Genomic DNA, 26,807 nt, shown 5'->3' with positions numbered 1-26,807 from the left:
TTTTACAAAAAAAAAAGTTTATTATCTTTTAAAATGTTTGTACACTCGGTATGACAATGTGCTTACACAATACTTACAGTAGAGAAGGGTGGTACTTTTTACATAGAAAAATAATAATAAAAAACACCACCAACAATAACAGAAAAAAAAACATGTTTACCTCCCTGTCCAGTGAAAAAATAACGAAAACTGAGTTAGACAGGCTGAAGTGGGAACTGCATCAGGAGGACTCAGCTGGCGAGGATGGGTGGGCTCCCTGTGCTCGTGGGCCCTTCAGTCCTACAAACAGCTTTGGTAATTTTGTTTTATGTATTATTTACACTTTATTCAAGAAATGATAGTCCTTTTACAAATGTTTGCTCATTTAAACATTCCCAAAACTATTATTCAATATATTCACATATAAAGCAATTTACATATGTTGGAACTTTGTTTAATGCAATTTAATGGGCTGTGAGAAAGTCGTGATCTAATGCTAGAGAACAAACCTTTACCGTCAACAGTAAAAATATGGAAAATTAATGAGTCCATGGAGCAAAGTAGACCACACCAAGGGTCTTAAATATAAGAACTAGCTAGTAAAAATACCCAAAGCACACAACGTTTTAGCAACTGTTAAAACTGCAATGCTACAAACTTCATTTTTTAGTATTCCTGTGAGAAGACGGAGCAAAGCAGGTTGTGGGAAAGGGGTTGAATAAAGATGGGGATTAAAAACTGTCCCTCGGTTTAAATAGCACACCAATCAATGACTTTCAACCCTGCTATGGTTTTAAATTAATAAAAAAATCAAGTAAATACTGATCCCCAACCCCTTCTCCAACCTGCTTGTCCTTGGCTGATCCCTCAGTGGACTGTAAGTACAAGTTCATCCCAGTGAGGGCACATTGCTAGGAATTTCCATCAGGATACCACTCGGACCTTGGCTTATACATGCATTCTTAAAACAAAGGAGGCTGCAGGCTTTTATGGTGAAGTAAGAGGGGATTTTCATGGTTTAGACAGTGAGAGCTTGAACCTCAGCAGCCCAGTTAAAAGCAGCACCAGATATTTAGTCAGTGGAACTGGGTTGAGAAGAGAGGGGGTCAGGACTATCCATTTTCAAACCATACAAAGTTCCACTGACTCTTTTTTTAATTAAATAATCCTCATTAAGGGCTGTAAGAGTTTAAAAACTGAAAAAGAGGTGATTATCTCAGGAACATTTAAGAGCCAAAAAAAAAAGCTAAAAGTGAGGCAGTCAGTGAACATATTTGTCTTCGTAGCACCCCTCTGTGTCATCACGCGAGCCACCTGAAAGTCTTGAATCATTAGGCCTTCTGTGCGTTTCACAAAGCCTGGAGAGGTTCCTGGGCAGCAGTGCAAATTCTTTGACATAAATACAAAATGAAAAAAAACTACTTCACTGTCCAGAACGTACATGAAGGAGTGAACGGGAAGGCAAAACTGTGCTTCTCCAGTGTGAGCGCAGTGGCAACCGGAACATCTGTGGCTCGATCCGGTCAGTACACCTCCGTGTCCTCCTTGGGCCTGTACACGGAGCCGAACCTCTGCATGTACTTTTTGATGTACTCCTTAGTCTTGTGCTTCACATTCTCATTGCACTCGAGGTCCTCAGGGTTGTTGCAGGCTTTCAACTCCTTATTCATGACTCCGTGAGTTAGCTGTGACACAAAGCAGGGAAGGAACAGTTAGGATTGTTTCTGAAACCGGAATGCTGCAGCAAATTACACAATTATGATACATAATTATAATGCAGCTTGGTTAAGTGGTCGGATCGTTAATCTCCTCGTAGATGGTTTGCTCCTTAACATTTTAAGAAGGCAAAATTCCTTCTTTAAATGAGCGAGGCCAAACTTATTCATGTATTGCAACCACGAGCGCTGGTATGTGTGAGTGGTCGATCCATGCGACCACAAGGAGCCATACAACTGTCTGAGGACATGCTGACTGATAAAAGTCATTTTAAGGAGGGTTCAAAGCTACAAGATAGTAACATGTTTTACGTAGAGAATATGTTCCGTCTGAAGCCGTAAAACGGACAAGGATCCGACATCAAGGGAGGTCAGCTTTACTAAAAGCTGAACTTTCATCATGCTGTGACTAAACAGAGGCTAATGAAAAGCTGAAACCATCTCAGGAATATATTGAATCACTAACAGCATATACAAGCAGGGTTCCTGTACATAATTCATGTCCAAATTCCTTACTTTTCCAGGATCAAAGAGATCTCAAGTCATTTAGGACAATTTGTAAAAGTATAAATAAAACAAATGATAGAACTTTTAGACAATCAATTAAGTACAAAGATCTGGATTTTTTACTGTATTTTTGCAGACCTGTAAAACATCTGACCCTATACTATTCCAGACTGCGTAGGAGCCTTGGAAAACATTGGTTTGCTTTAGCTCACCTTTCTAGCCAGGTGTTTAAAATCCTCCGTGTTGCTGATGCGTCCAGATTTGCAGTCCGGCTTCCGGTAAGGATTCAGGCATTGCACAATGAACTGGGACATCTAGTTAGCAGACAAAGGGAATATAAGAAGGCCTAATGGAACCTCTAACACAGGTAAAGATGGAAATGAAGATCTGGACTCACCTCTTTGCGAAATGTCTCTTTACTTTTTTTAGCCAATTCACTAGAAGTGTCTGCTTCGGCCGTCTTTGTGGAGAACTGTGACAGTAAAAATCAGAGGTTGGTAAAATAATAAAACAGAAGTTTGCCATGTTTCGCTGCACAACTGCGTCATTCAGAAGATATTTTCCATCTTGCATAAACCAAATCAAGCAGCTGTACAAAAGCAAGGTCAGAGACCCGATAAAAAGGACCTGTTCAACAGCGACTTCAATTCAGGGATATCCTTTCAGGATGCTGCATCTGTGGCTCTAGCTTTCAACAACAAAGGGTAAGATTGTTGCAGTGACCCTGTAGAAAACCCAGAGATTAAAAAAGTACCAAACTGGACTGAAACACTGTGGATCCTACAGGGGGAATTTCAGGATTCCTACTCATTTTTCACATTGAATTCCAAAATGTATTAGGGTCAATTTTTGAGGCACTCAACTTTTGTTCAGAATCAGCTTCTTATCACTGGTAATGACGCGGCTTTCCTCTCACTCATTCCCGCAGCTTCACAGTGCTTTAAACAGTGAGTTCAATAGCGAAGTAAAAATGCTGGGCTTGTCCCGCCCATCGGAAGCTCAGCGTCTCTGGGGGTCTATGGGGCAGCCTCTGCTGCAGCGAAACGAGTCATTGGATAAATGCTGGGCTTGTCCCGCCCATCGGAAGCTCAGCGTCTCTGGGGGTCTATGGGGCAGCCTCAGCTGCAGCGAAACGAGTCATTGGATAAATGCTGGGCTTGTCCCGCCCATCGGAAGCTCAGCGTCTCTGGGGGTCTATGGGGCAGCCTCAGCTGCAGCGAAACGAGTCATTGGATAAATGCTGGGCTTGTCCCGCCCATCGGAGGCTCAGCGTCTCTGGGGGTCTATGGGGCAGCCTCGGCTGCAGCGAAACGAGACAAGTCATTGGATAAATGCTGGGCTTTGTCCCGCCCATCGGACGCTCAGCATCTCTGGGGGTCTATGGGGCAGCCTCGGCTGCAGCGAAACGAGACGAGTCATTGGATAAATGCTGGGCTTTGTCCCGCCCATCGGAAGCTCAGCGTCTCTGGGGGTCTATGGGGCAGCCTCTGCTGCAGCGAAACGAGTCATTGGATAAATGCTGGGCTTTGTCCCGCCCATCGGACGCTCAGCATCTCTGGGGGTCTATGGGGCAGCCTCTGCTGCAGCGAAACGAGTCATTGGATAAATGCTGGGCTTGTCCCGCCCATCGGACGCTCAGCATCTCTGGGGGTCTATGGGGCAGCCTCGGCTGCAGCGAAACGAGACGAGTCATTGGATAAATGCTGGGCTTTGTCCCGCCCATCGGAAGCTCAGCGTCTCTGGGGGTCTATGGGGCAGCCTCTGCTGCAGCGAAACGAGTCATTGGATAAATGCTGGGCTTTGTCCCGCCCATCGGAAGCTCAGCGTCTCTGGGGGTCTATGGGGCAGCCTCTGCTGCAGCGAAACGAGTCATTGGATAAATGCTGGGCTTGTCCCGCCCATTGGAGGCTTAGCGTCTCTGGGGGTCTATGGGGCAGCCTCGGCTGCATCGAAACGAGACAAGTCATTGGATAAATGCTGGGCTTTGTCCCGCCCATCGGACGCTCAGCATCTCTGGGGGTCTATGGGGCAGCCTCGGCTGCAGCGAAACGAGACGAGTCATTGGATAAATGCTGGGCTTTGTCCCGCCCATCGGAAGCTCAGCGTCTCTGGGGGTCTATGGGGCAGCCTCTGCTGCAGCGAAACGAGTCATTGGATAAATGCTGGGCTTTGTCCCGCCCATCGGAAGCTCAGCGTCTCTGGGGGTCTATGGGGCAGCCTCTGCTGCAGCGAAACGAGTCATTGGATAAATGCTGGGCTTGTCCCGCCCATTGGAGGCTCAGCGTCTCTGGGGGTCTATGGGGCAGCCTCTGCTGCAGCGAAACGAGACAAGTCATTGGATAAATGCTGGGCTTTGTCCCGCCCATCGGACGCTCAGCATCTCTGGGGGTCTATGGGGCAGCCTCTGCTGCAGCGAAACGAGTCATTGGATAAATGCTGGGCTTTGTCCCGCCCATCGGAAGCTCAGCGTCTCTGGGGGTCTATGGGGCAGCCTCTGCTGCAGCGAAACGAGTCATTGGATAAATGCTGGGCTTGTCCCGCCCATTGGAGGCTCAGCGTCTCTGGGGGTCTATGGGGCAGCCTCGGCTGCATCGAAACGAGACAAGTCATTGGATAAATGCTGGGCTTTGTCCCGCCCATCGGACGCTCAGCATCTCTGGGGGTCTATGGCTGGCCACGGCTGGCCCAGATGCTCAGCTTCTGCATGATGATTGGCTGATCTGTCTGAGGCTGAATCCCTTTTTGATTGACAGCAAAATGAGCAAATCAGCGATCTTGAAATTGAGCTTCCCCTCCTTGAAAGACCAGCATCCGCCACGGAAACACACACACACACACACACAGCCGATTTTGCAGGTTTTCCCGCTCTTCAACTGTGAGTGAGGGAATGTAAAATGAAAATCCAGATAATCACATTGTGTGATTTTTAAGTAATTAATTTTTCTCTCTCTCTCTCTCTACACAAAAGTTAATTAAGAAGGTACATGCAATCTTTTTATAGGGGCTTTATTTACAGAGTCAGTAAAAAACACTGGAGATAGATGGGCAAACACAAACTAATGGATAGACTGACAGATGGATGGATGGACAGATCGTTTAACAGATGAATGGATGAACGGATGGATAATAATAATAATACATTTTATTTCAATGGCGCATTGAATAATAATACACAATGGTTTAACAGATAGATGGATTATGAGAGGGATGGATGGACAAATAAAAAAATGGATGGATGGATAGAAGGACGTCAGAAGGGGAGAAAGAATAAAATCCAGATCTGGAAAACACTCGAGTTAATTTCCAGACTGTGTAGGAGCCCGGGCTCTGAAACCTTTAAGTCCTGAACGTACACAGGAACTCTGTATGATGTCAAGCTGTTTATGTCCTCCTATGATTGTTTGGGAGAAAACATCACATCAAGTCTAGCTCTACCGTTTTCCTCAAACTCCTATTGTGCCATTTCAAATTACACGAAAGGACACACAGGCAACATGCTTCATCAAAACTATAAAGCAAGAGGCCGCAAATAAACGAGAGCTAGACTTTCCAGATGGTTTCCACTATTACCGGAGAAGGGATGAAAACACAGAGGGAAAACAAACGGTGCAGCGGAAGAGGAGATAAGCTGAGCCGCCCCCTCCTTTTTCCCTTAGCGGCCTTCAGGCTAAGGGAAGGCAGGGGGTGGAGTGAGTGGGCACACTTGGAATTTCTGTCTCCCTGTAGGTTCTGATGAAGCAATTTTGTGAGGGGAACTCATCAGCTAGTTTATAACAGTCAACTGGGAATGATGTGGCGCAGCAGGGTTTCTCTCTCTTCCTCGAGAAACAGCTGAAAGTAATCACTGGTGCTGCATCTTCAATTACCCCAGGGAACAAACACTGTAATCATGTTCTGCTGCACTTGAGCAGAATGTTTCTGGGAACCAAACGGAAAAGTGAAGAAGCACTGTCAACAGAACCAAGGCGGATTATGTTTTTTACTCTGTAGCTGATATTAGTCAAGTTCACTTATTGACAAGAGGTTCATGAAGGGCAATCAATGCACAGAACTACCTTAGAAGGATTCTCATCGTAGGTTGGTGTTCCCAGGTCCATCTCAGATTCATGGTCCACACTCGTGTTGTCGCCGCTGCCTTCCCAGGTGGGTGGATCCCACTGCGTCTGCCTGAGAGCAAAATAACATCAGGCTCACAATGTGTGATGGGACTTTCTACAGTAACAAAAAATACAACACACACAAATGGCTGTACCCACCTTGTGACAATATGGTAGTAGTAGATCTTTCCTTCAGGGTCTCGGGCCACTTTCCAGTTAGGAGGTAGGACGATGGTTTTGGGTTTAGGGGGAGAAGGAGGAGGCAGGTCTATCACATTGTTGGGTACAATCATCTCCTGGTGAGAGACAGAACAGAAAACAAAACTTCTCAGGAAAAAAATATATCCAACTTCTCTTTAAAGGCCAACAAATGGACCTTTTTGAATTATTTTGAAAAGACAGAGCCATAGTGGGATTTCTCTGAACACATGAATCTGTCTGGCCAACATCTTTGGTTTTGTAACCAAATGAACATGTTGACAAGATTTAAAACCTTATTTACAATGCAACTGACAAGCAAATTACTGCCTAGAGGTGGTCTTAGTTGTTTTTACAAAGCTGACCGTTTTCATTCTTTTTTCCTCACACAGCTAATTGTCTTGCTCTTTCCTAGTGGTGAGGCCACAAAAGCAGAATCAGGATAACAACCTTTTAAACAAAGAAACGGCACGAGCCAGTCCTCAGTCACAAATCTAGTCTCATATGAGGCCTTAAAAATATTATGTTCCAACATATTTAATTTCAAACTCATTTCATAACATGATTAAATAACACATTGAAGGCATGCAAGATAAACATAAAAATTAAATTAAATTATTCAAAGAAGAAAAAAAAGCTCAATATTTGAATGAGCTGTTCGAAAAGGAATGATTAGTTAAACACTGCCCCCATGTGGTCATATTAAGTATTGAACTTCAAAATACTGAACCTTCAAAACAGAAACTGATGAATTCAAAGCACAAAATAATTTGATCTACTTTAAACTTGATAAGGCAATGTTAAAATGACACCATTCATTCATCAATTTTCTGTAAATGACCCTCAGAGAAAGAGAAGAGTCACAATTATCTCCTAGTAGCATTTTATGAGAGCATACTAGAGTGAAGGTTATGGAAGTTCAACGTTTTTTATAAAACTGAATGGTCAGTTTAAAGTCCCCAAGGGTTTGTATTATTGTAATTAAGGTAATTGCCTACATATGTTTTGCCCTATAAAATGTACATATTTTATAGTGCAAGCAGAATATGGATTAGTCATATGTTTAGGGAATAGATCCTGAGCCACATTTTCTCATTCAAATTGGGCTTTTCTTTTTTTACGTGTCCTGTCCGACAGAATAGCACTCAGAATTGTTGTCTGAGTGCCAAGAAGAAGCCCAAAAGATTAACGTTCATAAGTGGAGCTTTACGGCTAACGCTATAATGCTCCACTTGATATTTATAAAAGAAACTTTATTATAAACTGCTTTGGGATTATTTCAATTGTTATGGACACGGAGACGGAAACGAAAAGGAAAAAAAAGAAGCAAGAACGAGAGAGGTTGGGCAAAAAGGAAAAAGGGAGAGAAGGAGAAAAGAATAGAGGAGAGAAAGAAGAGTGAAGAGAATACAAAATAACACACTGGAAGAGATCTTCTACATCTGCAGAAACATATATCACAACAGCAATGTTACCGGACACCGGAACCCCCAATACACCAGCGGGCAGAGACACCTGCCACCAGCAGGGAGTGTGGCAAGGAGGAAATAGGACCCACATTTAAAGGTGGGCCTAAACTGATTCAGAAGAGGGAGCAACCCAAGACCCAACCTGACACAAAAACAAGCACACAGTCACAATCACACATTCCCACCCTCATGCGTACACATAAAAATACTCACGCCCACGCACCCAACGTAAAGACACACAACAATGGACGTTGTACACTCACTCACAGTCCCCATACATACTCTATACTCCCAGGTCCAGGTATCGATATCCCCCAAACCAACCAGCCTCCGGATCCAGGAGATGGTCTCCTTCCTTCCGGGGTGGAGACAGGCAGACCGCCCAGGCACCAGTCCAGACTACTGCCGGCACCGCCCGAACCCAAGTGACTCCAGCCTAGGCCCTGACCCAGCCCCCAACGACCCTCATGCCCATCCTGAAAGGGTGCCATATACAAAAGAGGGGTCTATCTGGTCCAAATGAGCCCGCCAACCAGAGCCATTGCAGGATGAAACAGTCCCAACCTCCCAATGAATTCTGATCTCAACCCCATGAGCCCCCTACCCTCCAGAAACCCCGACATGAATCTCCCCAGAGGGCCACCCCAAACCAGGACAGATATCGAACATATGCTCCCGAACCGAAACGCCATAAATCCCCTCCCCACAGGGGCAAACCCCCACAGATGAGCTCCACCCCTGAAAAGTCGATGAAGACACATTCACACACCACAGCATGCCAAAGACCGGGCACCGTGCCAACCCCAAACCTCAACCCTGGAGGCACCCCAGGCCAACCCCTCCACCAAAGCAAAGCCACATGCTAATCACTGCCGCACACTACACGACTAAGACCCCCCCGACAGACTGGGTACTGAAGCCATGGAGCGGGATCCAAAAACATCCAAACGATCCTGAGAGAGCCGAAATGCCAGCCCAGGCACCAATTGACCCCCAAACCCCACCTCCCAAGCCCAGCCCAGACCCCTGACCAGATGGCTCACTGCTCCTCCCGGCATCCAACCCCAGACGGCAAACAGCGAACAGGGGTGAAGAAAGACCCCATGCTTACCTCACTCTGCTCAAATGTGGTGTTGATGCATGTTGTGGTAGAGTGCATTTTAAAGGAATAACAGGTGGGGAAGAGGGTCTGCCTCTAGCCCCCAACCCCCCCCCCCCCCCCCCTCACTTGAGTCTTTATTGGTTCGCCTGCTACTCAAGTGCATAAGCACAACTAAATAAAACCCTCACCTCCCTTGAAAATCAGCTTCCTAGGTAAAACTGTGAACCGACTAATTGTTTTAAAAAAAATCATCGTCATGTGTTAGGAGCAGATTTGCCTCAACTCTAAGTGCTTTAGAAAGGTAAAACTAAGTAGAAAAGTCATGTTTACCTGCTGGACAGTTTGGGATGTGACAATGGTGGTGACCGTGCCCCCTTGCTGCACCACCACTCCCTGCTGATGACCAGGATACACCGGCTGGCCGTGCAGGTAGCTGGCTGTGGGTTCACTGTAAGCCTGGAAACACATAGTAGGATGACTGAAAAATCCAACATGTATAAAATCAGGCGTTACTGTATGTGTTGGACTAGGCTAGTGCATTCACCTACAGCTAAAAACTGCATTTAAAATGTACAGCAATATATTACCACCTCAGTCAACCAATGGATTACAAAAACTAATAATTAATAAGGTTAGCTGAACATTTTTAGGTTCCAGTTCTAGAAAATAAAATCCTCTAACAGTAATTTAGATCTATAGGTTTTGGGATAAGAAAGGACTCTATTAAATATTTTTAGTTAGGCAAATCAGAAGTGAATTCCTCAATAAAACAAGCTTAGCATTTGGAGTCATACCTGTATAACGGGAGGGTTGGCCTGAGGGTAGGCAGTGGGGATGCTGTAGATAGCCTGGCATGGCTGGCCTTGGTAGTAAATGGCCGTCTGTGTCTGAGCCTGTCCTGGAGCTGTGGCGTACTGCTGTGCTGGCTGCGTCTGCACCGTCACCGCCTGCTGGGTGGTGGGATCCCAGAGAGTGGTGTAGCTCTGCTGACCTTGTACCTGAGGGGCCGTTGGGGCCGGGACAGAGAGCACAGCTACTCCTGCCTCCTGGGTTGCAACAGTTGGCTGCGTGTACTGCTGGGGGTTAACTGTGGTAAGGTTGGTGGTGGTGATGTGCTGGGAGACATTAGAAATTGGAGGTGCCTGGGAGGTGGAGGATGGCGAGGGTAGGCTGAGGTCTGAGGCAAGGCGCTGAGGAGGAGTCTGTTCATAGGTGAGGCCAGGCTCAACTGCAGGGGTGGGAAGGAGGACTTTGCCAGCATTGGGGTTGGTGGGATCCACAAAAGTCTGCATAGGGTATCCTGGGGGATAGGTGATGAAGCCGGGGCTGGAGCCATAGACCAGAGGATCATAAGTCATAGTTTGGAGCTGCTGCTGCTGTTGTTGTTGAAGCTGTTGTTGCTTCTGAGCTTCCTGCTGAGCAACTTCCTGTTCAAAGAGTTTTCTGCGCTCCTCTGTAGATAGTTTGTTGCGCTCCTTTCCGCCAACTCCTCTTTGTGTCTTGCTGCTCGAGGAGTCAAACCTTAAGAAATACACAGAATGACATTTATTTCAAGCATTTATTTCTTGCCATTTTGATGACTATGACTTAAAGCCTCTGAAAACCTTAAATTATGTTTCTCAGAATTAGAATATTACCTTATTTCCCAGAGTATTAATCGCACTTTTTTTATAGTTTGGGTGGTTCTGCGACAAACAGCCAGGTGCAACTTATATATCAAAATATATATAATTTAACATGTTTTTAAATGGTAATTCATACCGACTGACATGAAGCAAAGAGAAAACAGTACCGTCTACAGGTGGGAGAAGTCAGGCTTGTGGCAACTTTATGCTGTTCCTGTACCGCCGAAAAAACAACTGAAACACTAACTTAAAGACAACTAAGAAACGCTGAATACAAACAAAATGACCCCCAAAAGAAAATCCTCTTCTGCAGATTAAAAACTGTAGGTAGTAAGCAGCAGGAACAAAGTTTGGAGTGAGTGAGACACTTGTGAAAGACTGGTGAAAAGCAGAGGTTACTCTTGCTGCACTGAAGAAAACAAAGAAAGCTAATCGGGGGCTGAAATTAAAATGGCCGTAGCTCGGGGAGCAAGTCCACAGAAGGGTGCTTGGACAACCTGCTGGCAGGAGAAGCTTGTCAACTGTGAAGCTACATCTCCACGCCCTGATAGTTGCCAAGGAGATGAATATATTACTTTGCAGGCAGGTTATCTTGGGGTTACCGCTTCATGCAACGTATGAAAGACAAGTAACTGAACACGTGTCGCTGCTGGCGACCTCGTCCATACTATCAACATGGACGAGGTCCGTTACGTTATCATACCAGACACTTATTCAGCCTCCTGTTCTGTGTGCCATTATGTAGTTGAATAACTTGCCTTTCCAGATTAAATGTCTGTTCTCATACTTTGATTTGGTGAAATAAATGTCTAAATAAATGCGACATATATATATATATTTTTTTTCCCCCTCTTCATGACGCATTTTTTATGACTGATGAAAAATGCGATACATAAGCCCAATACAACAAGGATCTTTAACCATTGTAGCAGAAGACTACTGCTGCTGCTGCTCAGCACACTGGCACTGACACCCTGCACAAGCAGGGCAAGCCATGCAAGCATATTAATGGAAAGTTAAGCTGAAAAAGTGTGATAGAAAAAGGTGCACAAGCATACGGGAGATTACAGCACACAGCAGATAAAGCTGATTCTCTGCTGACAATTTATATGGCGATGCTGATTTTATTTTCCAGAAGGAGTTGGCATCTGCCCACGCTATCAAAAGTACCAATACCTGGCTTAATGACAGTAGTGTCCCTGTGTTTAATTGACCAGGAGACTGGCTTGACCTAAAACATGTAAAATTTTGCTAAGAGGAAGATGAGACACCAGACCAGCTTTCAGATGAGCTAAAGGCCGCTATTAAAGTAACCTGGGCTTCCTCAACACCTCAGCAGAGACGTAGGCTGATCAGTACCATGCCACGCTGCAATGATGTAGTTATTCTTGTAAAAGGAGCCCCAACCAAGTATTGACTGCATATTAAACTGTACAGTACATGGATGTACTTCAAAAGAGGCGGACATTTCTGTTTTAAAAAATCATTTATTATTGGTTTTATGTGATATTCGCATATTCTGAGAAACTAAGCTTGGGGTTTTCAGTAGATGTAAACCATGATCATGAAAATGAACAGAAATAAACACTTGAAATATATCCCTGTGTGTAATAAACCTAAATATGAATTTAACTTTTTTATTAAATTTAAATAACTGAACATTTCACTGATATTCAGATTTATTGTAATGCACCTGTAGATTATCTACACTGTCACAAATGAAGAATACTTACCGCTCTTCATTACGCCGGCTGCTCCTCTCATAGAGTAAGGGAGGGGGAGACTGTGAGCGTCTTCTCCGTCGCTCAGAGCTGCGAGGGGTTTTGTCTGAGGGTCGATCTCGGTCTCGGCTCCGCTCTCGGTCCCTGTCCCGATCTCGATCCCGATCCCGATCTCGATCTCGATCTCGATCCCTGTCTCTGTCGTAATCTCGCTCCCTGTCACGCTCCCTTTCCTTCTCTCGCTCTCGTTCACGTTCCCGGCTGCCAGAGGTGGTGCGCGGGGTCAAAGCCAAGTCGCGATCACGGCTGCGATCTGCCAGGAAATTTCAATCAAACTCAAACGTTTTGGTGCCAAAAATACAAAACACTTATTGGGACTGCTCTTACCTCTTGCTTCCTTTTCCACCTGACTCTTCTTTGGTATCCTGTACACCTCCTGAACAGACAATTAACTTTGATATCTCAGGACAATAACATTTACGAAGCACAATGTTGACCTGTTTGACTATGAAAGAGATTCAGGCTCAACTAACCTTCAGATCCTTCCAACTTTCCAGAAGCCTGGCAGCCATGCCACTTATGTCCAGAACACTGAGCTGGGGCTCCTGACTCCTCTCGCTCTCCACATCTGACACTCCATCCTCTTCATCCTGAGAGGGAGTTCCTATCACTGACGGTTCCACCTGCATTGTCGTCACCTCTGAGGGGACAGGTGCCTCTGGGGTCTCAGAGTTTGGTGGAGCTTCTGTGGCAGATTCATCAGGGTGGGGCTCAGTGCTTGGAGGTTTCTCAACCTCCTGCGTTTCTTTGTCCATCTCCTTTGCCTCTGATGGCTGCTCAGTTGGGACATCTACAGAAACTGTTTGGTTGGGCTGACTCTCTGACTCGTCCGCTTTAATTGAGGATAGATTTCCTTCTGATTCAGGCATTTCTGGCATGTTTTGGCTGTCTGACTTTTCTTCACTCACCTGTGCTTCACATGGAACTTTTGAAGTCTGGATTTCATCTGTCTGACCCTCTTTTGTCTCCTCAATTTTCAAATCAAACTCTGCTTCATTGTTCATGTCCACATCTTGAGGTTGTTGTAGACTGCCTGAACTCGTTTCTAGCTTGTCCTGTTTTGACACTTCTTTCCCCAACTCCTCCACGGACTCCTTTGTTGGATCTGCAGCTTCGCTCAAGTGTTCATCCTTCAAGCTTGCTCCATCGGGAGGATCTGGGTTTACGTTTTCAGCTTCCTCCTCCTCCTCTTCATCCTCCTTCCCGTCGGATGCTTTGCTAGCGTCAGAAAGAGCGCTGTCCAGACTGTTTTCACTGATGATTTTAAGGCGTCTGTAAACAGCAGGTTTGGAAGTGTCGCCGTCCAGTTCTGGAACCAGTTTTGAGGAGGAGCCGTCGGGAGTATTGAGAGGAGTTTGGGCCCGGGAGGTGTTCTCACTGGAGTATCCATCCATCTCAGCCTGCTGAGGGAGGGTTTTTATCTGGGCCCACCGCTGGATGAGGGTCAGGACTTTGCTCTCTTCAAGCATGTTCTTTGTCGAGATGGGGAGCACAGCCAAGGTCTTCATGATCTATAAGTAGAACAGATTTTAGGCAGGCTGATTAGATACCGCACAGGCTTCAGGATTCGATTCTATTTACGGTGTCTTGCAAAAGTATTTATACCTCGACATATTTCACATTCTGTCACAATATAATACTTTAACGTCTTCTATTGGCATTTTTTGTGGCAGAATAATCAAAAGTAGTGTTTGATTCTCAATTGGATTAAGATCTGGACTTTAACTAGAATCTAAACCATTCCACTGTAGCTGTGGTTGTATGTTTAGTTGTTGAAGGTAAACCTGTGCCCCAGCTCCAAGTCTTTTGCGAAGGGTTTTCCTGCAGGATTGCGCTGTTTTCCAGTCTACACATCTTCCAATCAACTCTGTGCAGCTTCCCTCTCTCTGTTGATGAAACGCATCCTCACAGCACCACGCTGCCAGTGCCATTTAACTCCATGGGGTGGTGTATTTGAGGAAATGTGCAGTGTTAGTTTATTTGTTTGTTTATTAGGATCCCCATTACCTTCCAACAGAGTGGTTACTAATCTTCCTTTTCTTTGTAAAAATGAGTAAATTATACTGCAGCTTAATCTTAGGACTTTTCATGTAGACCAAAGAGTTCAACTTCACCAGTTGCCATGAGCTTCTTGGCTGTTGTACTGATTAATCTTCTCTTTGCACCACCTGTCTGTTCGGTTGGGTGACCATATCTTGGTAGGTTTGCAATTGCCCCATACTCTTCCCATGTTCAGATAATGGAGTGAACAATACTTTGTGAGATGATCAAAGGTTAGGATTATGTTTTATAATCTAACCCTGATTTTAAATCTCTCGCCAACTTTCTCCCTGTCTGCTGTGTTCCTTTCTCTTCATGATGCTGTTTGTTTACTGATGTTCTCTAACAAACCGCTGAGGCCATCACAGAAGAGCTGGATTTACACTGAGATTCATTACACACAGGTGGAGACTGAGGGTAATGGGTTTTAGTGGATTTTATTCAGGTGCATCAGAGTAAACGGGGCTGAATACAAATGTCAGAATATTTTTTTAAACATTTTTAAAAATCATTTATTCTTTTCCTTCCACTTGAAAAGTAGGATCTACTTCACAATAAAATATGTTTAAGTCTATTGTTGTAATGTGACAAAATATTTAAATTATGTTTTTGTGTATGAAATTTTCTGCAAGGTTATGAAACCTTCATCTTACCTCTACCTGCAGTTTGGTGTTATTAGCACTGTTGCCTTTAGCTTCAGAGAGCTCCACCATAAAGATCCACAACAAGGACAACCCGTGATGATCCAAGAACTGCTTCAGGCACGATGGATTCTGGGTGTCCTGTGCAGCGACAAAACACACGAAACATACTGGAAGGATTTCAGGGACAGACACAAACAGCCCGAATAAGGCATCACTGACGTGGGTCACACCTGTATGAGCTTGAGGCAGAGGAGTTTCTGCTCCATGGTTTCCACTCGGACCATTAATCTGCACAGAGACACCACCTGTTTCTCATCATACAGGCCTTCTCCATTCTCCAGCAAGGCCTCCAGCTCCTCATCCACCTGTGAAAGAACACGTGGTTCCACTAAACTTGAACTGAAATATTGCTCTTCGACTGAACACACATACTGTTGCTGGATAAATGACACTTTTACATGACTCCGAAAGGTTTACAGAGATGCCGGAATGATAATTAGGGGGCTGCGAAAACTGACCGTGGTGAGAGCACTCTTTCGGCTGCGGTCTTTCTTCATCTTCCCCCCAGCTGCTCGAACACTAACTCTGTTCTCCCCACCGAGGAAGCCTCTGCAGCTGGGTGCCCCACAGAAGCATTTCTGTGCTTCTTTCCTGCAGAGGAAGATCAAGCAAAGACAAAGTACCTTAATTATTATGCTTAGAATAATGAATCAGCATTTGCCACATATCAATACAATAAGAGACAACAGGAGGAAAATATTACCCATATCTCTGAAACTGATAATCAAATGTTAGTTCGGTTCCTGTAGTGACAGCCTTAGTGGTGAAGAACCCGACTCGAAGCTGGCCATTAACAGTCCACTGGAATAAGATTTTTCAAAATGAATACTTTCAGATAACAAAACTTGTAGAAAGAAATTGCTTAAGACTTGTTTTTATTTTGCTTCTATACCTTTTGGGTCTCACAGTTTGGCTCACAGCTGTGGTTCATGAACCGTGAGCAATTACCCTTCAATGTTGCATCAATGATCTGCAGAGATGCAACACAGCAGCAAGCATGTCACCATTTGTTCATTTAGGAACTGGTCCCCATTTACAATATATTATATCCTAACTCACCTCATTATTCTTTAGTGCCATGAAATAGTAGTGGATGTTCTTGCTGCGAGCATATTCTTTCACTCTTGTTTTGAACTCTTTGTGGTCCAACACCTCGCCACAGTACTCCAGGACAAACGTGTTTCTGAGATGACACATAAACCAGAACATTATAGTTTTGGCCTCAACCACGACCCTAACAACTAACAACAAAGCATCACTCTAAATTCTGACTACAGGAGAACTTAATTTGTTTACTATGATGCAAAATAAAACGTAGGAAATTGTTTTTTGAGATAATGTTAAGCTAAAAAAAAGAAAAACAAAAACCATTGTACAGAATAATGAATTTCCAACACAGAAAACAGTTATAATTTAGAAATACATAAAAATATCTCTTACGGAACCAAGTCTCTAGCTGCACGCAGGCCCCAGCCTTTGTCTTCTGTGAGGATGACCTCAAAGTCTGCATGCTGCTTCATCTGAAAGCGACGGTTAGAGCAATAGGCTCCATTCAAACACCGCGAGGAGCTACGAAGAAAGTAAAAAACAAAAGTAATGAGACAACAATCACATTATATACTTTATTTTTATGTTTAGAGATTAGGCAGACACTTCTATCCAAAGCGACTTAGTAAAAACACAGATTTAATTACAATGGAGATCAAAGGTCTTCAGTCACTAGTTATCTTTTTCCTGTCTTAGCAAAGAGCCAGACTTTCTTACAGTCTTACACACTGTTTGTTAAGGTTTTAGGCAGTCTTTATTTGGACTAAAGTTAAAATATGTCTCTAACCATTTTGTCCTCAGCAGCTGTACTATGCAAAAACATAAAAATGATTTTCCAAAGGGCCACTGACCAACATGGTATCGACACAGTGGACAGCGCACAAAACAAGTTGAACCAAAGAGAAAGGTACAAAACAAGCAAACTATTAGTTCTCAAGGATATCCACAGTAACTTTATACCATCTGAAATACATTTTAAGAAAAAAAAATCCACCAGAAGACCCCACACAGGATCTGCCAGATATTTCCTCCTTCACTAAAGGCTGGGCAATCAATACATTTTTGCTTTCATTTCTAAATCGAAAAGATGAAAAAAATAAAAACATGTTGGCACCTGCAACACTGAGTAGCTTCAACAATGACAAAAATGAAAATAACTTAAAATATGCAGGTGCAACGGCTGGACTAAAACTAATAAGAGAATTCAAGGACAAATATTTAAAAAGGCCTCTGGAAACCCTAAAGAAATGTTTCTCAAGCTAATTTAAATGAATTACAAACATTTTGACTCCTTGGAAGCAAAGTAGGGAGTTTCGAAGTGGTTTAAAGCTTTTTGTGAGGATTTTGCCAGGACATTAAAAATGAGACAACTTTTTCAATTTTCTCAGCAATCTTTTTCTTACCAAGGATTTCAAGGTTTACAAAATTGTAACTTTTAAAGCAATGTTTTTCTAAGTTGCACAACAGTTTTGTTATTAACCTACCACTCAATCATCAGCAGCCGGTTTAAACAGTCTTCCCCACATGCCATCACCCCTTTTGCACGGTCCTCTCGTGACAGCACTGGGCACTCGCATTGCATCCTCTTGATATCTCGATGAGACTTGCTTTTCTTTCTGCGAGAAATGTTAAATAACAGTTAATCCCATCAATTAAGCCCTAAAGAATCAGAATATCTTATAATAAAGTGTAGCTCTGATAATATTAAAGCTTGCTGAATAACAGCTTACCTCTCAGTTAGGTACATGTTCTCCTCAATTAAGTCAAAGTAAGGGGGCATCTTTTTAGTCTTGGCCAAGTCTTTCCATCTGCTTGCATCTTGAAAGTTGCGTAGAGTGAGCGATGGTCTGTCCGCCTCAGCTTTTACGGGAGCTTCCTTAGAGACGGCAACATCTCCTTGACGCTCCCTCTTTCCCGACGGTCCAGCTTCTGCCTCATTGTCCGAATCCGACTCGATTTCCGGACGCCTTTTCTTGGGTGGTCCTCTGCCTCTGTGGGGCCTCAGATTGTCCTCTCTAGGTGGGTCGAACACAGCAGAGCCCCTGCTGTTGCTGCTGATTTCATGACCTTGCACTGAGCTCGCTGACCCTGGAGTGTTTAGTGCTTTACTGTGACCCGATGACTTTTCTACACTGTAGTCGTCATGGTCATTAGTGAGCGAGTCTGGGTGGATTTCACCTGAAGGTTCCTGATAATGTTCATGTGTATGGAGGTAGAGTCTTTTGATAGTTTGCATGTTTGGTGACTGGTGTGTACCGGAGTGAATACTTAGTCTCTGCTCTGGCTCCTTGGAATCATCTGCTGTTGCTTTAGTGTTTAACTGTGCCCCATGGCTGCTATCGGGCTGCTGGCATGTACTAGTTGGCTGTTCTGGTTGAGAAAAATCCCAGGCCAGACTGAAACTCATCTTGTTCAAATTGTCAGAGAAGGTATTAGGCTGGTACTGCAAGTGCACCTGCTCGCCTTGACTGCTTATCTCATGTTGCTTCAGACTTTGCTCACATTGTCTGGAATTATCGAGCAAAGGGGTTGAATCTGTGGCACCTCCTTGGGGACCGTTGTGATCAGCTACAAAGAGCTGACCACTGACGGTGCTGGAACCTTCTGAGTGACTGGTGCTATCAATCATGTTGCTCTGGGACTGACAAAGCACACTGATATGAGGAAACTCGACTAAACTAGTTGTCGTGGGCTGTGTTTGTTGTGCGGTAGCTTGGTTTGCTGTTCCCATCTGGGCGTTGTGCAGTTCTGATAAATGTAAAGGAGTACACAAAGAGGCGTGCCCATCCTCAACGTCTTTTGTCAGGGAGGAATGCTTGGGTACTACTACTACAGAGTGAAACTGTTTTATAGCCTTGTCGCAATCCGAGTCATACGCAGAGTTGTCGCTATCACTGGCATCACTGGGAGTCGCCAACACATCCTGATTGATGAGTGTTCTTGTATCTGATTTGCTACTGTGAGTGCTCTCCTTCGATTTACTGTCACAGGCATCACTGCTCTGGATGTGTCCTAATGCAGCTGAGTGGACCTGGGATATTTGATTGTTAACGGGTGGAGGGTCATCTGTGTTTGGTTTTTGAGAAGTAGCACGATTTAAGTCACAGCGGTCAATGCTGGTGCTTGCTTGTGAAGGCTTACTTTGGTCTTCACACTTGAAGGTCACTAAAGAGGCATCCAGCTCTAAGCTGGAATGTTTAGCATCTCTGGACTGAATATTACCTTTACTGTCCAAGTCCTGTTGGGCACAGTCTTTAGAAAACTCAATTTTTTTGAAGGATATTACTTTTTTGGGACTAAGATTACTATCTGCACAAATGGCCCTGTTTGAATTACCGCTTTCACACAGGTCTTGCCCAACAATGTCCCACCGAGACTTTCTGGTAGTGCAGGCACTCTTTTTGGTGCCATCTTTACTTTGCTGTCCTACCAAAAGCTGACTTTCAGCTTCTAGACAGGACAAATCCGATTTGTGTGGGTCAGATTGCTTCTCAGCTGCCAGAACTTCATTTGATTCAACAATCTCTGTATTAGTGTTTAGCTGGATTTCATGTGTGATGTTTGTTTCTGTAGCATCAAGAGAGGGTTTTAGCACTCTTTCATCTTTTTCACAGAGTGAACTATCTTCACTTTTACCTGAATTTACAACAGTTGCATTTAAGTTCACATCTGGCTCACTAGCCTTCACATTGCATACGTTTTCCAGAGTGATGCCTACAGGCATTAGGTCTTCAATCGGGGTTGTAGCTGAGGCATTTTGCATTTCTAATTCAAGTACTGCTTTTGTTTCTTGCTCTGTCTTGCCTAAAGATTCTGGCAAACTTTCTTCGGTAGATAAGACCATCTCCTTAACACCTTCCCGTGCATCCTCACCTGGCTCTGAATCGGATTTTTCCCTTTCCGTCAGAGGACTAAATTCTGTTGTGGTTGCACATGATGGTGCTTTGGCAGGACTGTGAAACATGTCATCAGACTGTCTGTGATGTCTTGGGGACTTCACCGAGGATCTAGAGGGAGTTACTTGTTTTGAATCTGATCTACTGGTTTTCTCTTGAAAGTCTTTACTTTTCTCCAGGGAACTTGAATTTTTGTCATAGGGCTGGCTTTTTGCCTTATATTCTCCCTCAGAATCACAAGAGCTGTTTTTTCTGTGCTTGTCACGTAATTGGGACTTGCTATATGTACTGGAAGAAGAGAACTTTGTACTGGTTTCAGATTTGTGATGACTGCTAGATTTGCGGTTACTAGAATCCAAATCAGGCGAGCACCTATGTTGAGAGTCAGAGTCTGAGGAACGCTTTGAAGTCCTTTCAGACTTTGATGACTGTGTCCTTTTATCAATCTCTGAACTGTGTGGAGAGGCCAAAGATTTCGACGATTTTTCGGATCTCGAGTAGGAAGATGATTGCGATACTTTATGCGAGTAGTTAGACGACCTGCTGGAGCCACCTGTCCTGGTCCTTGTTTTCCTGTGGTCGTCTTCAGAGTCAGAACTGTACCGAGTTCTTTCCGTCCGAGAGCGAGAACGCCTTTTCTCCCTGCGTGGAGAACTCCTGTGGGATCGCCGATCAGATTCATGATAGTACAATCTTTCCGAGCGAGATACTCTGTCACACCTGGACCTCTCAGATCTGGAGAGAGACGAACTTGTCCGGGAACCTCTCGATCTAGAACGCGACCTTGACCTGGACCTCCTGCGATCTTTGTCCGAACGAGATGAGCGAGAGGAAGTGATTCTAGAATCGCGATCAGATTTGTTGTAACTAGAAGACGTTTCTTGAGTCTCTGTGCGCTTGGAGGAATTTTTCTCTTTTTCCCCAGCATGTGAATTAGAGGAAGACCTTTTTGCCTCTTTGCTCCTGCTGTCAGAGTTTGTTTTGCTTTTTGAATCATTTGATTTGTGGATGGAAGACACGTTGGTTACGTCTCCGTCTGGTTCAGAGCAAGGAGTAGCACTGTCTGACTGTGACCTGGTTTTCCTTTTGTACACGTTGAAATCCTGATCAGTACAGCTGGAACTATCACCATCTTTTCCGGAGGAAGAAGCTGGCTTCTTGAGGTTGGGATCTTCTTTTGTCTCAGAGGCTTCAGTGGTTGCATTTTTAGAGGGGCTGTCAATAATAATGTTCTCAGACGGGGGAGCTGGAAGTTCAGTGTCACTACTGGAGATCTGAAGAACCTCAGATTCAGAGGTGAGCAGCTCTTCAGATGAATCAGGCTTTGGTTTCTCTTCAGTAACAGAAACACTGAGAATTTGCTTCTTAAAATGCATCTTTCCTAAATTTTTTTTTAGTCTAGTTGAGGAGGACACTGATGTTTGAGAACGTGTCTCTGGTGTAGAAGCCGGCACCAAGACAGTTTGCTTCTGCTCCGTTTGGTTTTCTGTGTTCTTTCCCACTTTGTCCAAGATGGACTGTGATGAGGCATTGTGAGGTTCAGCCACAGTCGTATCAGGACTTGCAGATATGAAGAATGAACTCTGCAGCGGCTTTTTTGTCTGCGAGAAGCTGAAGGACACTTTCTGGCGACCCTGATCTTCCAGGTTGACCCTCATCTTGGTCCCTTTTGGTAAAAGATGGTTGGACAGCATGACTCTGGTAGACAAGCTTTTAATCAGAGCAGACGTGGACAGACCCTCCACCTTCACCTATAGTTAAATGAACCCACAACAACATAAACAATATAATCAAGTCACTGAAATTTTCAAAACAGTAAAAAGTTTTATCAGGCTAACTTACAGAAGCGGTACTCCCTTCCTGTCTGTTTTATTGAGAACATGAAGAAACAAGAGAAAAAGCAAAGATAAGTTTACAGAATGCTCTATACACAAAAATTTAACACAGTCCCCAGTGGTTATACTGGTTTATTACCCATTGGATGTCAGTATGTACCTGAGCAAGTCTTATAAACTGCAAATTACTTTAAAGCACAAATTAAACACTTAAAGATTTTAATGTGTGAAACTTGCCTTTAACATTGGAGTAAGAATGTCAGCCCAAAAGAGAAAACGGAGCACTTAAAGGCTTAAGTTCTCCACAATGTCCTACACATTTTTCCACACTATTTTTTCTTTCTTCTCTGTTTTTTAAGTCAATTTTTAAAGAATAAAAATGTCTGCAGTGATCAATTTTAAACATCAAAAAAGCAAAGATGGATGGATAGACAGACGGACAAACAGATTAGACCAGTGGTGTCCAAAGTCAGTCCCAAGGGCCAGCGTCCTGCATGTTTTAGATGTTTCTGTTTTAGCACATCTGAATCGAATGAATGGGTAGTTAGCATGTTCCTAGAGAATGTGATAACATGCTATATAAGGGATTTCAATCAGCTGTGTTGGAGCAGAGACATCTAAACCATGCAGGACACCTGCCCTTAGACATCCATGGATTAGATGGATGGATGGATGGATGGATGGATGGATGGATGGATGGATGGATGGATGGATGGATGGATGGATGGATGGGATGGATGGGATGGATTTATTTATGGATGGATGGATTTAAAAATGATATAGGAAATAAGTCTGGAAATACAGATATTAATCCCTACTTTTCCAGAGCTGGAAACAGCATAAATTCCATATTGCAAAAGAACACTGAAATGCGATTTGTAAATTTTTACCAGTATTAACTCCATTCAACTAAGTGTTAGTGAATCTTTCTGCACGTGATTTTTGTCTTTAGCAGGTTAATTTCAGCTTGATCAAATCTGATTATTGAGAAAGCCAATGCAGAACATCTCAGTTCTTTACCTTGATAAACTCCAAGACTGCTTTGCCAGTTAGGCCATTGTTCATCTGCAGTGAAGAACTGTCTTCAATTTCGCTGAATTTGGATTAATCTGAGCAGACAGTATATAATAATACACTTTAGCATTTATTAATGAAGAACAAAGACCTAATAATGAAACATGTGAGTAGCTCCCAGGTTAAGCATAGTTTAAAGTAATTGTCCCACTACTATTAATCCCTTGCTACCAAAGGGGCTATAAGAATATAAATCTTAAACTGTTTCTTTGCTAATGAGTCCAGATCGCAGTTTGGATTTGCAACTTAAAACTGTGTTTGTAATTTTTGGAGAATGGTATTTTTATTTAAAAATTATTATCATTAACCAATCAGTAAATATCCCACTGCTTACTGTGAATTGCTAGGACTTGCCAAACAGACGATAATACATGATTTTTGTTCTATTAACACGCGTGTGCTTTTCGTAGCCTAGACTTGTAAACGCTAAGCAATATTTGGGTCATTTATTCCCTTGGGTTACCATTTTTCCTTTTTTTCCCCGCTCTGACCTTTAAAATTGAATGTTTCTGCAAGTACAACCTGTTATAACCGATGGATATGAAAAGTTATAACAAGGAGCCTTTAGTCACATTAACAACAGATTCAATCTTCTGCAGGTACAACTATATACTATGCATAGCACTGTTTCAAGCAAATAAACAAGAACAACTAAAACTGTTTGCTGACACTTAGTTATTAACTTCGGCTTAGTCGGAATGGAAAATCCACACTATGTGCTTTGCATGAAACAAACTCTTTGGCCTAAGGGTTTTATCCATGACTTGCAAACTCCTTTCTTGTCCCACCTACATGGTGAGGAATTTCATTGGCCAATCAGGAAGCTGCAATGTTTTCTTGTCAATGATTGTTATCACCTCAGTTGATCTGGGAGCTCAACCAAAGTATTACTAGAGACAGAATACCATCTACAATGCAAAACATCAGACTTGTGCAACAGAGTGAGACCCTGTACAATGGAAAAGCCCAGAAAAGAGAGCAAAATCTTGCATTTACAAAGACTTTGGGGTGAAAACATTTAACAGTACAGAGTGCAAAGGGGAAACGTGCAGAGGCTATAAGAAAAACATACTTTGATATAACATATTTTGATGTGTAATACCTGAGCTCTGACTTCAGCAGAGTGTCCATGGAGAAACACACCTATGGTTAGTAGGCCTGAAGAAGCTGCTGGCTAGGAATAATCCAAATCAGAGAACTGAGGCCTCCAAAGGGACACCACATCTGACAAGAAGAAACATAAGTCTGCGATGAAATCAGCTTCTTTACACATTACAGCCTGAAGCCATTTTCTCTAAAACAAAACTTGAAACATCTGATCAAATTACACCAAAAAAAGGGAGATTAATAATGCTTTGCATTGTCCAAAACACCTTAAACTGCATACACAATAATTACACAAATATTGTAATACTATTACTATATTATTAAATACAATGCTCTAACTCAACATTTAATGTTAACTTGCAGCAAAACTATTTAATCTGTCTCTAAGAAGTATGGATTTGTGTGTATTTACTTGGCAAACTTTAATCTACTGAATGGATAAACAAAACTGAAAAAGGAATTTCATCAATTCATGCATTCTAGTTTTGGTAATAACCACAAAATGGCATATGACATTGGTAAACTTCAGAACAATATTCAACTAAAAATCCAAGCTGCTCTTCTCTTAATTGCCAAAAGATTTCTATCCAATGGGTCCGTTGATTTTACCAGAGTGAAATACTGCTCAGATGGGTGCACTGTCTTCTTTCTCCATCCTCTCAATATGATTCAAATAAAGTGAAGAAGATCAGGTTGTTACTCTCTCTACACTGAAGCTTTTACTAGACAGGTAAGCACTTCATAGGGATTCATGTGATCCAGCACTGTTTTACCAAAAGACTTCCTGATGGCTTTATAAACAACTGCTAAAGGACGTATTTAAAACTTTTTCCAGCATACATCCTAACAAGTAAGACCTCAACAAACAGGAAAAGCCAGAAGGTTCCTCCACTAGAACATTTCTATTAATATTCCGAATCAGGAATCCCTTTAAAAACAAGCCCGTAATTCAGTGATATGTTGGCTCAATCCTGATGCATCAATATTGTAGTCTTAATAAGAAGTAGTGATGTCTTTGTCCCACACATCATACCTTGCACTTTTGGAGACATCAAATGAGCTGCAATTCTGAGACAGAATGTCTCTTATCTATAATGTGAACATTTTTGATAACTTTTTAACCACTTGTTAAAAATACACCTTATTTGAAAATGATGCTGTTTAAAATACTTATGTGCATGTAAACTCTATTTTCATATGATGAAACAGACAGCCTTAAAAGAGTATTGATAAAAGAGATGGATAAACATAAATTTTATTACCCTACAACTCTCAAAAACAAACAAGCGACGTTAGAAGAATAAAATTCATTTTACATTCATATCCAACACAACAATTAAGCACAACTTGAAATCTAACGATAGTGTGACCTGACTGGGGGAGTGGATGCAGCCAAAACATGGCCTTTAAAAGGAGCGATGTTTCCGATCTGAAAACGAGCAAGATGTGTTGCTAAATGTTCAATTATGGCAGAAGCAAGTTAATAGCCTTTCAAAATGTTATATACAATAGTTATAACATAAACACGTTATTCAGCTAGCTATTTACCTGTGAACGCAGTTTAATAAATAAATCTAAACAAGCTTGGTTAGCTTAAGTAAGCTAGCGTACCAGACTCTCGGTAGCCATGTTTGAAGAATTTGTTAGCTCATGTTGTGCCCCATATATTATTCTGCCAGGTGTTGAACTTTTCCTGTCGATAATTTTGTAATTGTTAACAAGATATGTGTGGGATTTCACACACTCAGTTGCGCTGTTTCTATAAACATTCGCCAAAAGCTCAGCTCGACGACATATCCTCGCATCGGGAGCTAACGCTAGCGACGCTGGTTTGCTCTGGCACTGCAATTAGCACTAGCAGTCTGTATGCTAACATGACTATTTGCCATTGTTTTCGTCCATATTTGACATTAAATTGTTATATAATGACACCGCAAACGTAGCTTTCTCCGCCATTGCAGCTAACTACCTTCACAATATAAAGTAGAAAATGGACACTTTAAAAGTAAAAGTAGAATCGACCTTTATATTTCAGTGTTCACCCGGCTTAGCTCACATGCTAGCCACTGATGTTTTGTTGTGTACTCAGTTCGATCAAATTTAACCAAACCCTTAATTAAACATGGCTCATGGACTACTCACTTCAAGACGTTTGTACGGTCACAATGTTCCCCCATCCTCAACATAATTTGTGATCATCCACTTGTGAAACATCAAGCGGCAACGCATGCACTGTTAAATCCATACGGGGTTGTCGGAAATGATCGTCGGATCAGTGGCTCCTACGCTGCTGCTGCGCCCCAGCTTCAGCAGGGGAGAATGTTGGTTCAATCGAGCTAGCATGTGCTCAGATTGTTACACAGCTGTCTAAGGTGAAGGGAAAACAAATAGGTACGGGCATTTATTTTGGGTATTCGTCTATTCAAACAGATTGGTTTTGGTGATTTTAAAGGCGTTTATGTCGCTTTTATTAAGAAAACTAAAGATGACCGCAGACTCTTGCTGCTGCCTTTAACGTCACATGATTAGACCGGCGCGAATCCTGGAGGCAAACAGAGCCCGAAGTACAAAACATCTTTCTGTCTTTTCTGAGAACAAATGTCCCTTTGACAGATTGTAAAATAGCAGGTA

The 26,807-nt window shown here is 43.0% G+C and overlaps 1 protein-coding gene across 2 annotated transcripts; it reads right to left on the bottom strand.

Moving 5' to 3' along the window:
- setd2 (SET domain containing 2, histone lysine methyltransferase) lies at window positions 1-26,807 on the bottom strand. 2 transcript variants are annotated; one of them, XM_047361087.1, is made up of 22 exons: window positions 26,319-26,807; window positions 24,172-24,293; window positions 22,003-22,024; window positions 17,995-21,911; window positions 17,749-17,880; window positions 16,658-16,786; window positions 16,277-16,400; window positions 16,110-16,187; window positions 15,921-16,018; window positions 15,676-15,808; window positions 15,388-15,522; window positions 15,167-15,295; window positions 12,947-13,984; window positions 12,801-12,849; window positions 12,426-12,726; window positions 9,862-10,588; window positions 9,398-9,523; window positions 6,458-6,594; window positions 6,257-6,368; window positions 2,599-2,673; window positions 2,414-2,515; window positions 1-1,664 (listed from the first exon to the last, which is right to left on the bottom strand). In XM_047361087.1, exons 2-22 carry the CDS (start codon window positions 24,198-24,200, stop codon window positions 1,503-1,505), a joined length of 7,755 nt encoding a protein of 2,584 aa, XP_047217043.1. In that variant the 5' UTR covers window positions 24,201-24,293; window positions 26,319-26,807; the 3' UTR covers window positions 1-1,502. The 2 variants fall into 2 exon arrangements, with proteins under 2 accessions (XP_047217043.1, XP_047217044.1); XM_047361088.1 differs by lacking the exon at window positions 26,319-26,807 and adding an exon at window positions 23,016-23,104.

This window comes from Girardinichthys multiradiatus, chromosome 3, assembly GCF_021462225.1.
Source record: "Girardinichthys multiradiatus isolate DD_20200921_A chromosome 3, DD_fGirMul_XY1, whole genome shotgun sequence".
Classification (NCBI taxonomy): Eukaryota; Metazoa; Chordata; class Actinopteri; order Cyprinodontiformes; family Goodeidae; genus Girardinichthys; species Girardinichthys multiradiatus.
This window is presented reverse-complemented; position numbering and strand designations above follow the sequence as displayed.